We start from the raw sequence: 16,382 nt of genomic DNA on the forward strand, positions 1-16,382 counted from the left end.
TTTAACGTCTATAATTTGTCTGCACTCCGGAACGGCCCACGCTTTATATATATCGAATCCCATTCCATTCCATATCACATCCCATTTCCATCCGATCTCATCTCACCCACTCCCGAGATCATCCTACCGCATGATTCATTAAAGTCTAAAGAGCTAACTAATAGTCGAAAATTTCATTAAATTTACGCTCCTCGTTTTTTATACAAGCACATATTTATGAATGTTTATAAAACCGAAATTTCTTTCTTTCTTCGCTGTGTTATCTGTTTTCCAAGGCGAACAAAGAAGGATTATTAGATGGGCAAATTATGAACCCGGTGATACCCTATACAATTTAAAAGATCCTCGTTTTATTTAAGACACTTTTAACAATGATTTCAATTTCTCTACATTTTAAAATGATAGAAATATTTAGATTTTTTTTTAAATATTATTTATATATTTTTATAAGCATTTGGAAGGGGTTAACATATCTATATTTCTTTAATAAAATGAAGATTCACTAAAATACTTATGGACATTTATTGCGTTAATACATTTTATTCTTATAGTATTACATTTTAAAGACCAATACGAACAATTTTAGTTACTAATAAAACATATTATTATTAATTATAATTAAAATTAGGAAGTGAACTAAAGATTCAAATAACATACTAATACCTATAACTTGTTATACCTCAGACTTATAATTTTCTATCTTATCGTACTTTTGACAATGGTTGATGGGGAATGCAAAACACATATTCTTAGCTTTACGCTTTTAATGAGTTTATTTATTTTATAATATTGATATCTTGTGTTTGTATGTTGTTCAAAGGAGTTCCCCCGTTTCTTTGGGAGTGGATCCCTGTTCCTTAAACCTCCCATCGGTTGCCGCACTGATTGCACATTACCAAGGTGACCATCGGCTCGTCTTCATCTTGGTTTTGCAGCTGGATGCACTATCGCACTTGAACTGGTCCTTCTTGGTGCCCTGGACCTTGGGCATCTGGGCCTGGTTAATCGCCTTCTTGGTGATCTTCTGGGGAATCTGCTCCAGGTCATCGTTCTCCATCTCCTCGGGAAACATCGTGGCCAGCTCACTCGGGGTCACCACTCCACGCAGGAACTTGTTGCGCAGTCCCGGATTCTTCGAATCGCGCAGATTGGATAGCAGCAAACGGATGCGATTCTTGTACTTGACATTCGAGCACCTCAGCTCCTCGTAGATAACCTCCTCCAGCCGGGCGGCCATGTCATCGGGATCGCCGCATCCCTCGGTCAACTGGCCAATCCTCAAGGCGTCTGCCAGTAGTTCGCGGCACTTCAAGCGCAGTACAAAACTCATGCTTGAAATAAAGAAAATTCAGAGATATTATTATTTACAGAAAGAATATTTCGATTGCTTAACTTCCTGAGCTAGTGAAATGTTCAGGAGTGAATAACTGATTTGATGTTTGTGAAACACTGCAAGAAAAGAGTTTAAACTGTCACTATTTCTTTTTAATAAAAGATCAAGTCAGTAATTGAAGGTAATACAAATTTAAGATATATTTTCTCTATATTATAAACCATAAATAATGGTTATCGATCTGGAATTAAATGTTTTGTTTTATATATTTTGATAAAAAAGGATCCAACTTTTTAAAAGCAACGTAAACCCTATATAAGAATTACAAAATGTAGGTCATACAAATTGTCTTTATAATATATCATAAATATTTTTATTCGACATGTAATAATAATATTTGTGGATTTAACAGAAAACTTCTACAAGAATCGCTATGCCAAAATGTAGGTAATAAAAATGTCAGATATCTTATTTTATACCATAGATCATGTACAAAGTTCGATCTTGAAATAAACATTATATTTATAGGTTTTGATTTATGTTTCGTGGATTCATTAGTGACCCCCCAGAAGAGTCCCAATTCCATGACACCCATTGTGGCCTCTAATGGACGATGGGTGCATAAAATAAGCACTGAAAGGAAAACAAAGCACAAATTGAAATGAAATTTCCCATATAGTCTATATGTTTGTGTTTGTCGTTCCGCTTTCTTTGTGGGCTGATGCCTTTTGATTTCGCTAATCGTCTACAACAACCAGCGCGGAGATGATCTAATTATTGACGCACGAATCCCACAGAAACAGCAGCAACAACAACAAATTAAAAAAATAAATAAAAAAAAATAAAAGAAAATTGAAAACTGAAATATTGAAAAGGCAAAGAACAGCGACGAGGCGGCAGAAAAAAAAAAACGCCAAACGATCGAAATTGAAAACGAAATCGAAATCATTATCCGAGTCATTAGCTCTTTAGCAAGTCTTTGTTGTTGTCGCCTTGTTCTTTTTATTGTTGCCGGATATAAATCTGCTAATGTACTTATCCCCCCTCGGCTGCCGATGCGGCCCACTGTGCGTGCGCGTTTTCCCAGCGTTTTAAAACGCCTCCGCCGCCGCCGACCTTCAACTGTTAAACTTGACGACCTCAGCAGAACGTAAACAGCCGAAAAGATACAAATGTATCTATCAATGGTCCGGCGAATTGGTTCACGGCCGAGTTTCTTGGCCTTGGCGGCCTTTTGTCTTTCGTCTCTCGGCCACCGAAATGTTCAACTCTTTGGGTAAACAGGCCCCAGAACAATGGGAAAAGCTTGAACCCTAGCAGCCAAATGGGTCTATAAAGGGAAATCGATTTCCATGGAAGAGGGAAATTCTATTAATCTATTCCAATGAAACGGAAGTTAAGTGTTTATCCTTAAAAAAATATTTATATAAAATTATCCCATGTACCCTCATTAAATCCTATTTAATAAGATAACAAAGTTTCTTAAATGATATATCATAACAATTCATAATGTATGAAATGCATTTAATAGAACCAATGGTTTTCCGCCAATTAACATCAACAAATGACATATAATTTCTGTGTTATATAGTCACATGAAAGTGTGCCATTTATCATTAATATATTCCATTTAAACAGTTTTATAATAAAATTGCAAGAGTTAACAAATCTTTTAAAGAATACTTTATAAACAGGTTAGCAATAAAAAAAAAAAAAATTAAATCCCATACCATTTGTTCCTTACCAATGGTAAAAGCCCCCGCGGATTCCCACTAATTTACATCCATCGATTTGAATTTTCCCAGTTATTAGAGTCCAATTGCCGTTTGGAGTCGATGGATGAATAGATGGATGGATGGACGTGGACATGGACATGGACGTTTCCCATCCGCGGAGTGCAGTTACATTTGCTGCCTATTTGTCTCCCGCTCGAACCGGCCGTGTCCCGTCCCCTGCCACGCCCCCCGCCCCCGCCCGCTACGCCCCTGGCGTGGCCTTCTTTCACCTTGGCTACGTGATGCCATGGCGTGATCGTGTAACAATGCGAGTGATTAGTACGCGCCGGCGTTCGAAATGCACAATCCGCCGATGGCAGCGAACTTTACCTTTTTACTCTTTTTCGTCGCTGTTGTAGCTGCAGTTTTCGGATACCGATTGCCAGCCAGCTTTGGGGGTTATGTCCGGTTTCAGGGACACTATGCCCCGCGATAAGTTGCAAGACCCCAAAGTAACCTTTCCTGAATACTAAGTTATTAAACAGATTTGGTATTTAAATATATATTTGGTATTTTTCCACTTAATCCTTCTTAATGCTTATTTTATTATTAAAATTATTAGAGCTTATTTTTCTTAATTTATATTTTGATTTATACGTAAATCCCTAAATTAACTTACTTGCTTGAACATTTTTGTAACATTATCTTTTTGGCTTATTAAGGATTGGTAACTTAACTAGGTTCACATATACTTATACAGGTTGTTGGTATGACAAAATGTGGGAATATATCTAAGTGTAATTGAATGTAGTTCTGAAAGGTATATTTCAAAAACCATAAATTTAAAATAATAGGTATTTAAAAATATTCTTGTTGTTTATTTAAAAATATTCTTGTTACAGAGGTACCTACTTGTTGGAATAACAATTTCAGAAACATGATCTATCATTATTTTATTATGGTATAGGATATATATAGGAAAGGAATAGGATATTTAGGTTATTGGAAAGTTAAAAAGGAGACATCATCCTATAATGAGACTAGCTAATAATGTTTAGTAATTTAATTTTATATACTAAATTCTGTGATTGCCAGTCAATGTATGGAGTGTTTTTCGGGGCCTCGACAAAACGAGGTATTCCAAAGTTGACACGCCCTATCTGATGTTTCTGGTCGGTGTATTTTGTTGTATTTCGCAGCTCTTGCAGTGGCCTTTGTTACGGCTGTCTGACCGACTGTCTGACTGTCTGTCTGCCGTTTCCCGCTCTCTGGTCGACGATCGCCAGTCGCAAATCGCGAATCGCGAGTTGCAAGTCGCCCCGATGCATTGCAGCATGCGCGCATGCGCCGTGCACTGCAACTGGCAACTGGCAACTGGCGGTCGAGTGAAATGATTTAGTGTGATTTATCTGCGAATTCCTTCTTTCAATCTCTTCTCACGCCACAGATCGGTTCGGGAAGGGCCTCTGGCCTCGAGGAGGAGTCCGGTCCAGGGCGAACCCGGGTTAAGCCCTGCTAAATGCGGCGGTGCCACGCCCCCTCCACCGTGTTTTTCGGTTCGCTGGCGGAAGGTGTTATAAAAGCGATAATAAAAAATTATAAGCTATGCCCCATAAATTGGCATTTAATAGTTGAAATTTACACTGAATTGACAGTGGCGAGCAAAAGTCTGCGACGCAGTGTGTAGGAATACTAAATTATCACGGGAAGTTCAGGTAGGTCCTCAGATGCACATCCACATCAGCATTTACATCCACATCCACGTCCACCCGCCGCCAACGATCTGGTGAGGATCGGAATCGGACGATCCCCATTCCGACGATCCTCTGCCGAGGGCAATCGGCGCGATTTATGATGCATCATTATAACAATTTTTATTATGCTTATATTTTGATACGCACGCCAGTGGAATCATCCCCATTTATGACGATATATATATAAAATACAAGAGACTACAGTGCTGGCAGTTCCAAAGGTGATTTATTTTTCTTAAATAAACAATCATATAACAGTAATAGAAAATCCAAACAACAGTTTCTATAACAAATAAATATAATCTATAAATACATTTAATTGAGTCTATTATATCAATGAAAGACTTCCCACAACAACTCGTACCACTTATCTTATCTTATCGTTGGAAATAAAATACACACCCTCAATTCAATGCAATGACATAATTTCATTATTGCCAACTACATTCGTTTGAATGGCGATTATTTTATTAATGGTGACAAGCCAAAATAAATAACAAACGCAACTGATTAATGAATTAATTAAATCATTACCATAAATCAAATCAATGCCCAGTTTTGTTTTGTTAAACGCTTTGTGGGTAGTTGATTAATACAGTGACCTTGGGGTCGGTGAAAATGTTCTTAGGGTATTTTTTACTATATTGGGTAATTTAAATAAAGAAATATGTTATTGAATGCTTAAACGTAAGATAGTTGGGGATATACTGTTTTATAAAAAAGTTTCAAAATCATTAAATGGATATTTGAAACTAAGTTTAATAAAATGATGTTGTCACAATAGGATCTTGAATTTGTAGAAAGAATCTTTAAGTTATTTTGTTTAATGATTATAATAGATATATTTTGTTTATGGATTATAATAATATGATATATAAAACCCTAAAGTTTCGACCTGCACCGTACGCGATGAGTGTATCCATTTTGCCATGGGTTCGTCTTCTTTTTGGGGGAGATCTTATCAGCCGGCTCCGGCCCCAGTGTTTTGGCCATTTTATCTGGCACACTCATGCGCCCCGATCATCGTAATCATCCTCATTACAGCTGATAGTGCCAACAACAACTTTATCTGATTCGTGTTGCAATTCTGACCTCGCTTTTCAGTACTCCCCGCTCCACGTTGTCTTTATTGTTCCCAGTTATTTTAGTTCGTTTCGGCTCCAATGTACACGGCTCCATTTCCTTGAGGAAATTTCAAGAAAAAACCATTTCAGAGGTTTCTCTTGGGTTATCGGGTCTGGTTGTTTATCTTGTTTTATGGCTGGCCATCAAAGTCTTAACACATTTTTCGGGTCTGTTTGTTCTTGGTTTGTCATATTTGCCCGGTTCTTTTTGGTATTTCTCGTATGATTTTTGGGATCTTCTGGCACAGATATATGTATACAAAACATAACATATCTCTCTGTTTTGTGGGAGTTCGAGTGTCAATTAGCGAGGCATTCGCTAATAGAGTACTTAGGGCCGATTACCGGGGCGATTGGGCAAGCAGCCGGTGAATCGGTTAAGGCCCAGTTAATCGCAGTGGGCCCAGTGACGTGATCGGCGGGTTTTGGACCCCATCCCGAGCCCCTTTTTTCTCCACCGTCTGTGTCAGACAGCCAGGCAGGTATTGTATGGTATGGTATGGTATGGTATATGTACATATAGGCACACACAAAGTGGAGTGCATGTTGTTGGATGTATTAAAATTCCAACAATTAGGGAACATTTCACATGCCTTTCTAATAGCCAACAACGTGCTTGGCAACCCAGAGGGATCGGATCGGTGGATCGGTGGTTGGTGGTTGGTAGTTGGTGGATGGGTGGCGTGGTGTTTTGTGCACTCAGATGCAACAAGTTGATAGCCGGAGCTAGTCAAACCGCTTTGCTGCTCACTCACTATGCAATTTCGCACAGCAGCAACATCAGCAGCAGCAACAGCAACAGCAGCAACATCAGCAGTGAAAAAAGGAGCAACTGCGGCAACAAAGGAACAGCAACTGGAAGCAGAACAACAGCATGTTGGCATGTCAATAATCTTGTACTAGTCGAGTTGGAGGAGTCCCAGATACACTGGCAGAAAAACGTAGCTACAAATCATAGCTGAAAAATGTTTCCAAATCAATTGCAAACAATTTTTACCTTTAAATCCATTATAACTGTTCCAAAATTACACTGCTTTCAATTTAAAAACATGATTAATATAATTTCTTCTGTTCTAGCTTTAATTATAATTTTTTTAATCAGTTTAAATCAATCACAAAAATCAATTAAATAAATAGTAAATAATTATTTATTTTGTTCATGCATTAGGTAATCTATTTAAGTAATAAGATATCCCCATTTTATAAATGTGGTTAATACATTAAGACTATTGTTGTATATCATTGGAATCAAGTCAATTGAAAATTAGGTTTTGGTGGTATTAAAATCGGTTAATAAAAGGTTTTGATATTTTTCAATGCCACTTGAAAATTTAATTTAATTGCTTTAAGAGGCAACTTTATCATTTTATAAGTGCTACAACTATTTATTTTATAATAATCATAATTTTTATAGAAACATTCTTATTAAACCAAGATTGTTTCATGTGCAAATACTTCCAAAGAGCCAGTTGGAGTTGGGGAAAGCTGAAGCAAAAGCAAAAGTGGCAACAAAAGCAAGACAAGTTGCAAGTCAGGCTGGCGGACTCTCATCGATCGAGAGTTGCGATCCCTGTGGCAGTTCCCGAGACCGAGATACCGATCTCAATCTCAATCTCAGTTCCTATTACTATTCCGAATCCGAATCGGAATCATACGCCATTGGACGTGACTTGCCACTTCCGTTTCCAGTTTGCCACGCATTGAATTGAATTCAGTTCAATTCGATGGAAAACGAAATCCGATTTGTGGCATTCGGAGCGTTGCGTCGTCGATCCATCAATTATTTTCGCACTCTCCCACAATGATCGTCACAGTTCCAAGATCTGGTGGTCCTCCTCCTTATCCGCATCCTTCTCCATCCCCAGAAACGATCTTCTCCTTGTTGTGTCACGCTTTGGCCACAGGCAACACCCTGCGGCGCGAACGCACCCACACCCGTGTACGTGATTGGTACAGTGGGCACGCAGCGAGTGACAGCGGATGAGCTGGCGATCAATAGAATTTTCTGCGAAAGAGAACAGTCTGCTGTACAGGGTGTCCATTCCAATTTGGGATTTTTTAAATTTATTTTCTAGGTAATAGGTAAGGTTATTCCAAGATAATAATCATTATTAAAGTTCGTAAAGGAAAAATTTGGATTATTATTAAAGTGTTCTCAAAATTTCCTTATTTCTTAAACATTTTTAGATAAAATCAATATTACTATTAGTTCCTGGAATTTTATATAATTTATATTAGCAGCATTGTCCTAATATTTGAAGGTACAGGATCTTATACAATAAGTTATTATGTTAGTCTTAGTTCTTTAAACATTTCGAACATTATTTATCCAAATTCTTAAAAAAGTAATCTGTTAATTTCTAAATCTTTAAAACATTTTTAAATCAAATCATGGTTATTATTAATTTATGGAATTTTATTTAATTTATATTACCAGCATTGTCCTAATATTTGATGGTCAGGATCTTATGCTACAAGTTCTTATGTCAGTCTTAGTTCTTAAACGTTTTAAACATTATAAATATAATAATAATTTTTCTAATTTAGGTAAGCAGCTATGTTAGACTCATTTCCTTAAGCATTTCCAATTTTATAAAATCTTTTCTTTTTTAACAATTGAAATCCAAATGTGTCTTTGGTTTTTTTTCATTGATGAAAACAATAGTTGGCTTAGTTTAAATTCGCTGCCATTGAATCGAAGACCTCGTCGTGCTCGATCCCTGCCCCTGTCCCCGCCCCTGGTGTTCCTGGGTGTCCAAGCCTCCAAGTCTCCAAGTTTCCATGTTTCCATGCTGCCAGCGAGACATTTTGGGACGTGGCCAGCGAAGTGACGCGAAGGTGGCCGGAGCAATAGCCACCGCCACTGCCAAAAGCAAAAGCAAAGCAAAAGCAAAGCCCGAGCACCGTGCCAACCACCAAGCAGCAAGCACAAAGCACAAAGCACTAAGCACTGACACCACATATAGCATATGGCATATGGCACATAGCATATAGCAACCACCGACATCGGCCCTCGCACGTTCCACGCTCCATTGACAGAAAACAAATTTGCATTTGCCAGCCAGTCAGTCCGCATAAAACAGCGCACTCGGAAAAAAAGGTATGTGAAATGGGTTACCATTTCAGTCCAGTAATTCTTCTTGAAGAAGGAATAAATCTTTAATTGAAGTTATTACATTCTTATAATAATTTTTTAGGTTTTCAAAAAATGGTAAAGAATGATTGCAGAACTATTATGGAATTATTATATTATCTCTATTATTTATGATTTTGATTAAAGGTTTTCTTTGACAAGCTTTCAAGTTAATGTTATGATAATAATATCGATCATAAATATTACTTGCATAATGTACAACATGATTCTTATGAGTTGCGTAAGAAAAGGTGCTCGAGAATGAATAAGTAATTAGTGTTCTGATTCAAACTTAAGAACAAAAATAAAAAAACGGTTTAAAATACATTTTAATTGGTTTTTATATATTTTATGATAGTGATATTCAAAATAATTATTCATGGCATACTTCTAGTTCTTTATAAATAAAAAATAATAAAAGCTTATCTAAGCATATTTTTTTTTTCTGTGCACTTGACAACATACTAAAATGAAACCCAATTAGGGGGCGAAAAACTACAGGGTAGGACAAAAGTCCAGAGGGAACATTCCAAAGCCATTTCCCGATTAATCATCGACGAAGAATCCCATTAGCAAAGGTCGAAAATAATTCGCAAATTATTTGCGTTAAGCTGAAGATTATATGCTAGAAATTAATAACGCGCTGAGTCAAACATGAGAATGGCAACATAAATCTTAAGCAAAGACTATATGGTGATTTTAAAAAGATTTGCATATACATAAATCCCTCGCAAGCTTATTACTCATATAAACATTTTCATTTTCATGTTTTAAAAAAATTGCAATATGTTCTTTGATATTTAATTAAGAGCTGACAAAATTCTACACAATTTAAGAACTATTTCAAGATAAAATCTGTCTGAACATGTGTCAGATTCGTTTAAAAGTGTTTGAAACTACGCAAAGCGAATGTATTGGCAAATGAGAACTTGTTTTAACCAGAAAAGACTTAGCCGAAGGGGATATTTAATAGTCCCAAAATAGGGTTATTGGGTTTTTTTTGGGTTTCTTCAAGCTGCACTTGTCTGCCACATTACGTATACGCCATGTGGCACTCGAATATTACGCATACGCGGTGTATGGCCGCGTATCCGCGAACTAGAATTCAAAACACATAAATAATTGGCCAACAATTTGCGCTGTCTGCGCACACTGATTTCACTGATTGGGCCATCTTCTGGCTTGGTTTTTGTCATTTTTTCTATCTCTATCTCTAGTTCTAGTTCTGGTTTTCGGTTCGGTTCGGTTTTCTTTTCATTTCTTTTGTTGTGTTTAATTTTTGATTTTTATTTCAGCCCTGTTATCTCGACGATATATCTGCGGTCGGTGGTCGGCGGTCGGTTTCTGGCTGAGATGCTCACTGTGCCGTCTGCCATTGTCTTAATTATCTGCGGATTTCGTACCCATGCCGTGACTATCTATTGCCGCCGCCGTGGCTTGACTCATCGCCATCATCACCTCGATTCGCATCTAGCATCCTCCTCGACCACGTCCTCATCCGCATCCTCATCCTCATCCCCATTCCCATTCCCATCGCCGTCATGCCTATTCTTCGTTCGCATTCCCAGCCTCATCATCACCACCACACCGCAAGAATTAGGATCGTTTTGGTAATGGTATGATAAGAAAGGTAATCTATTTATTTAATATTTTATTTATTTTTTGGATTTATGAGATTGCCTTGAATACACATTTTTATATCTTATATTACTACTATAAAATCTAATTATAATTTATGGAAAGAGTTTAAGGTATAAGGTATTTTATTAGACCTATTATTTTATACATAAATATTTGTTTTTCAATTCTGCGTTAGTTAAATTTGAATAAAAACTAAAAAAATGTCTTAAAAAACAAACATATTTTTTAAAATGTACGTTGCTTTAGATATTAACTAGATGATAATTTTGAAAGTGTTTGTTTTACACCTTTCTTTTTTAGCCCTAACATTAACCTTTAGTTTTTAAGCTTTTTTATTATAATTAGCGTATTGTTAAATACTAATAAATATTGTTTTTAAACCAATTTGAAGTGCTTGAGAAATATTTACTGTGCAGTTGAAAAAGCAGAAGCCACACAATCAACGTCACCGTCTCGGTTCTATTTTTCTCTGGCAAGATCACGCGCCTCTATGCGATCGCTGATAAAATGCTATTTTTTAGCCTGGCCGCTCGTCTGCGTTTTTTTGTTTTATTTTTTTTTTTTTGGGCAGCATAGCCGCCGGACTGTGGTTATAAACATTTGCATTTGCTTAGATTGCATTAATTTATTGAATTTGCATCATGTGGCCGAGTCGATTTATGGGCCAACCGTAGGATCGGTCAGCAATATATATGTGCAAAAGGGTGTATATGATATATATACCCACATATATGTGCCCCCGCACGTGCCCCCGAGTTTATGATCGCGTGCTGTTTGTTTGCCCGCGGCTCTTTGTTTGTTTCTTCTCTCCGCTGTTTGCTTACCTTGCCAACTCGTTTGCTTGTTGCTCTGAAGAATGTTCAGGTTGCCCCCCTTAGTAATCCCCCTAAGCCCTGGCCCCTGGCCCCCCCTCAGCCGACGCCCCTGCGAAAGGCACTAATTGCCGCCGCATTTGCAGCTGATTTGGCGCTAAGCGAAAGCGAGCTGCCAGGCAAATATTTATGGGGTCATTCCCGTCTCGTGTCAGCCGCTGGCCAAAACATCTGAGCAGCTAATATCTATGGCCCTGAAAACTCAACCAGAGTCACTAATCCAATAGATACATTGTGTGTTAGCCGTATGAGATAGCTGGTTAATTTTACTAATTGTTACTGTTTGCAGACAAGCAAATGCAAGTTTAACGATAAACAGAATATATTGTACTGTGATTACAAACATTATAAATTAAAGAATGATTGGTTTCGGTACATCCTATCAAATATGTTGAAAATATGTTTAAAGTATTGTAAATAGTTCAGTAAAACTCAATCTAATAATTATAACATTCAATCTAAATGTAGTAAACAAATAAAATTTCAAATACTTTTCAAAATATTTCAAAAACAATCTAAGAACGATAAAAATGAATTCAATACTTAAATATATTTATCTATTAGGCTTAAATATTTTTTTTAATTTTAGTTGTTTACCATTTGAAAACTAAAAAACAGTTCTTAATGAAACAGTGATATGTAAACATTCGATTATAAATATTTATTGATTAAAGTAATTTAAATAAATAAATGTTCCCATCAAAATATTTACTAAAGCACAACAAAGTATCTTTGAAATCCAACATAAATACAGGAAAAATAAAATATAAAAAATATATAAAATGGAAAACAGATTATTTTAATACCTAAGTACATTTAAATTTTTATTTCCAGTCGACTGAATAGCAAATCCTCTCTAAAGCAGCCCAACATTGCCCAATTTCATGCGAAATCTGTGGGTAGGTGGGAAATCATTTTCGAGCTACTCCTCGATTTTCATCACGTCGCAGCCTCGATTGTTTAGAAAAAGTCGGAAAGTCGGAGAGTCGAAAAGTCGGGACTGGGACTTCAACGCTGGATCGTGACAGAATATGAATTGAAAGGGAAACCAGATTGTTTTGTTTGTGGGCCGGCCTGGCCTGCTCCATTGTACTCGATCACTCGTAGTCGTACCCGTACTAGTACGAGTCTATCCATATGGACGGATCTCTGTACACATATACAGTGGTCGGCATATGTATTTTGACAAAATAAAAGTTAAGTATACTCATAACTTGAATTTACTTCTTGTAAACTATAGGCATCAATGGAAAGGTAATTTCAATGCCGTTTGAATGATACAATACATTTCTTTACCCATTCAGTACTTATTGAAAAGGACAAATTTGTGTAAATCAACTTTTAAATTTTTTTTAAAAACTTTTTTCTTCGTCTTGAAAACTTAAATTTTTTGATGCAAAAAGTTTCTTCAAACAAAAACAATAGTAACTGCAAAAAGAATTTTTCAAAAATCATTTTTCTTATATTTTTTATGAATTTTTGAAAATGCTTAAAAACAGGCATTTGAGCCATATTTTTCTCTTTTTCATACAAATTTTTTCCGACATTGTCACCTTCAAAAAATCATAAAAAATATAAGGAAAATGATTTTTGAAAAATTCTTTTTGCAGTTACTATTATTTTTGTTTGAAGAAACTTTTTGCATCAAAAAGTTTAAGTTTTCAAGTCGAGGAAAAAAGTTTGAAAAAAAAATTTAAAAGTTGATTTACACAAATTTGTCCTTTTCAATAAGTACTGAATGGGTAAAGAAATGTATTGTATCATTCAAACGGCATTGAAATTACCTTTCCATTGATGCCTATAGTTTACAAGAAGTAAATTCAAGTTATGAGTATACTTAACTTTTATTTTGTCAAAATACATATGCCGACCAGTGTACATATAGTTACACACATTCCAAGCCGATGAAAATGTTCTACAACTTTGGCGAGCGGCTATTTTTAGACCCACACAGCACTTGGCAGGTAACTTGCGGTAACAAAAATAAATAACTTGGTCAACAGTTAGAGATATCAGTAGTGAGGCATTTGTTTTTCGTCCCCTTGGATCATCATAATTTTGATGGATCATCATCGTCATCATCGTGCCGTGACGTCAGCGAATGTTGTTTTGCTTGTTGCAACGGAAAGCGCGCAAACATTCCGAATATTTGCAAAATTTTGAGTCTCGAGTTTCAAATCCAACGAAATTGGACGTCATGAAATCGCATCATTCATTTCCCATCCCCCTTTTCCACACCCAAGGCGTCGTGGGCTGTCCTAGGTTAGTGTTCACTGTACTTGTGCACGTCGAGTGGGTGGGGCAGCACGCCTCACTAAGCAGGGGGCGGTGTGATGGTGGGCGTGGCCTCGGTTCTGGGGTCAAAAGTCACGCCAAAAGCAATAAAAATTCTAACATGCTGAGTAGAAAATATCTGTAAAAATCATTTACACTCTTAGAAATATATTTTTAAGCAATTGTATATTATATATATATCTACTGATAACAGTGATAATAATACAAAATGGAAAACAGGTCCTTAAAAAATTAACATATAACATATAAAATGTTCAAGGTAATGAAAATCCATAATTTAAATTAAATTTTTTATAACTACCATCATAGATTTTTAAATATTTTTGAAAATATTTAAGGTTTATTTACTAAACCAGGAAAAAATGACAAATATTTATAATCAATTACCCAATAGGAAAAGTACCCAAAAATACACTTAGACCATGCTGAAAATTATAAATTTAGATTTCGTTTCAAAATGATAAGCTTATCAGAGCTTTTCTGTTCAACGAAAGTGGTTTTGTGTGTAAAAGTGCCGTTGCTTGGGATCCTAGAAGAAGTGCTTTTGGAAATGGCGTTCTATGGATGGGATATACATGTGTATTACGATTCCTAACATATCGGGGCGGAGAAGAGAGTGCCGACGGATCGGATCGGATCGGATCAGCTGTCCGTCGTCTATTTTGCGGTGCGCGAGAGTGGGTGGCGACACTGGGAGCGGAAGAGAGAGAGCTTCCGCTGTCGCCGTCGCCGGCGCTGCCGCCTTCTCTGTCTAGGTCTAGATCTAGGTCTATATGTTTATATGCTGAAAACTTCAGTTTGTCAAAGATCGCGACGACCGAACGAACGCCGCTAGAGAAACGCGCGCGCGCTTTGGCAGCAAAAGCCCGAACACGAAACCGAAACGCGTCCGAAACCGCCCGCGAACCGCCCCCGAACCGCCCCCGAACCGCCCCCGAACCGCACTCGAACCGCCACCGAAACGCGTCCAATTTGTGTCCTGGTTTTATTCTCACTCAAAGTTCGATGACCAAAAAAACCGATATCGATTGGCAGCAGGAGTAATTTCGAAGAGTGCGCGCGCGTTTAGCGACGCATTTTAATCGCTTATATAGTAAATCATATACGAAACGAACTTTTTGTGAACTTTCCCCCTTTTATTTTTTGCTGTGAAACGTATGTATACAAACATTTGTATGTATGCACGGTTCTGTGTGCGGCAATTTCAGGCGTAGTTATTGGTTTTTAATGAACCTCTTAAATTGCCATTGAACAATGTGAAAAGTGCCAGAGAGCGAAACGGAAAATTATGCTTTACACTTATGATTATTAGTTGTGGAAATTGCAGCTTAAATCGCCATTAATCGGCACATATATGGGCGTGGGTGAATCGTTAAATAGTATTATAAGTACTGAGTGCGCGGTACAGTGCGTTTCGGCTTTGTAGGAACTTAGGTTTTGAGAACTTTTTAAGATGAGTTTAATAAAAATATAAAATCTATCAGAAATATTAAGTTCTGTAAGCAGCTTTAAAGAAGCACTTTAAGAAACCCTTTTTATAAGACCGAAACGCACTGTATGCGACTTTTTTTACCTGTTACCTGAATGCTCTCCCTTAAACCCCCTCCCCCCCTTTGATTACCAGTCTCTCACTTTCGGTTTTAATGATCGCATTGAATTGGAATGTCATCGACCAATTCGAATTTCAATCTTTACTCCGATTCCGATCCAATATCGGATCGTAGAGATATGGGGCGACACTTAGCCGGTATACACGCCCCAAAAACGAGACAATTACCCAGGAATGGGGCATGATTTCTTTTATTACTGTGTTTAGACCGAATCTGACGCCAAAAGGGCGACCCAAAAATAAAAAATCGATTCAAAAAGAATGGGAAAAATCAATTGAACATCGATTGAACGGGGGAAGTGGGGGGGGGGGGGGGGGGTACCAGTTCCAGATCTGTGGATAGGTATAGATAGCTATGGGTGGATAGGTGGGATAGATCGAGCTACGGCATGATGAAATTTCCAGAGCGTTTCAATGGCAACCGGCAACAGCGAACCATTTACAATTCCAATCGAATGGCAATTGTGGCTGACTTGCAGCATGATTCAAATCGAGGGCGTGGCAGAGGAAATGGGGCGGGGGTAAGTACCTATAGACTGCTGTACTCGATGACGCAGCCAGGCATTCTCGATTCTCGATCGCTGGCAATCGGCAGATATAGACGGAGATAAAGAGATTAATTGTGCGGGTGTGAAAGGTAAATAGGTTGCAAAAAGGCCCATTAGGTGGGGAAATATTCTAACATTAATGGGATGATTAATTTTATTTTACAATAAGACTTATCTATAAAAACCAAGAATTAAAGTTCTTAATAATATTTTCTAGCCCCCCTTCTTTGACATAAATATTTATATCATATGTTATAAGCTTGAGTATAAGCTGTATACATTCAAGTAAATAGATAAATATTTATTGTGATCAGTGCAAACTCCACCAGTCACACAAAACCATTTCGATCCATCAGCT

The 16,382-nt window shown here is 37.2% G+C and overlaps 2 protein-coding genes across 3 annotated transcripts in view; one reads left to right on the top strand and one right to left on the bottom strand.

The window, feature by feature from the left end:
• Positions 1–818: 818 nt before the first annotated feature.
• On the bottom strand, positions 819–1,404 carry LOC119557689 (transcription elongation factor S-II). The gene has a single exon (XM_037870560.1). It carries the CDS (start codon positions 1,328–1,330, stop codon positions 893–895), a length of 438 nt encoding a protein of 145 aa, XP_037726488.1. The 5' UTR covers positions 1,331–1,404; the 3' UTR covers positions 819–892.
• Positions 1,405–14,677: 13,273 nt separating this feature from the next.
• LOC119556185 (dorsal-ventral patterning protein Sog) overlaps positions 14,678–16,382 on the top strand; it is a 29,984-nt gene continuing 28,279 nt past the window's right edge. For both annotated transcript variants that reach the window (XM_037868126.1, XM_037868127.1), the window contains exon 1: positions 14,678–15,022. The gene's annotated coding sequence lies outside the window, so the exon portion shown is untranslated. The remainder of the gene's footprint in view (positions 15,023–16,382) is intronic.

Source organism: Drosophila subpulchrella, chromosome X (assembly GCF_014743375.2).
Source record: "Drosophila subpulchrella strain 33 F10 #4 breed RU33 chromosome X, RU_Dsub_v1.1 Primary Assembly, whole genome shotgun sequence".
Classification (NCBI taxonomy): Eukaryota; Metazoa; Arthropoda; class Insecta; order Diptera; family Drosophilidae; genus Drosophila; species Drosophila subpulchrella.

Coding starts and splice junctions, on each gene's coding strand:
- LOC119557689 (XM_037870560.1), bottom strand. CDS start 1,330: ATGAGTTTTGTACTGCGCTTGAAGTGCCGCGAACTACTGGCAGACGCC.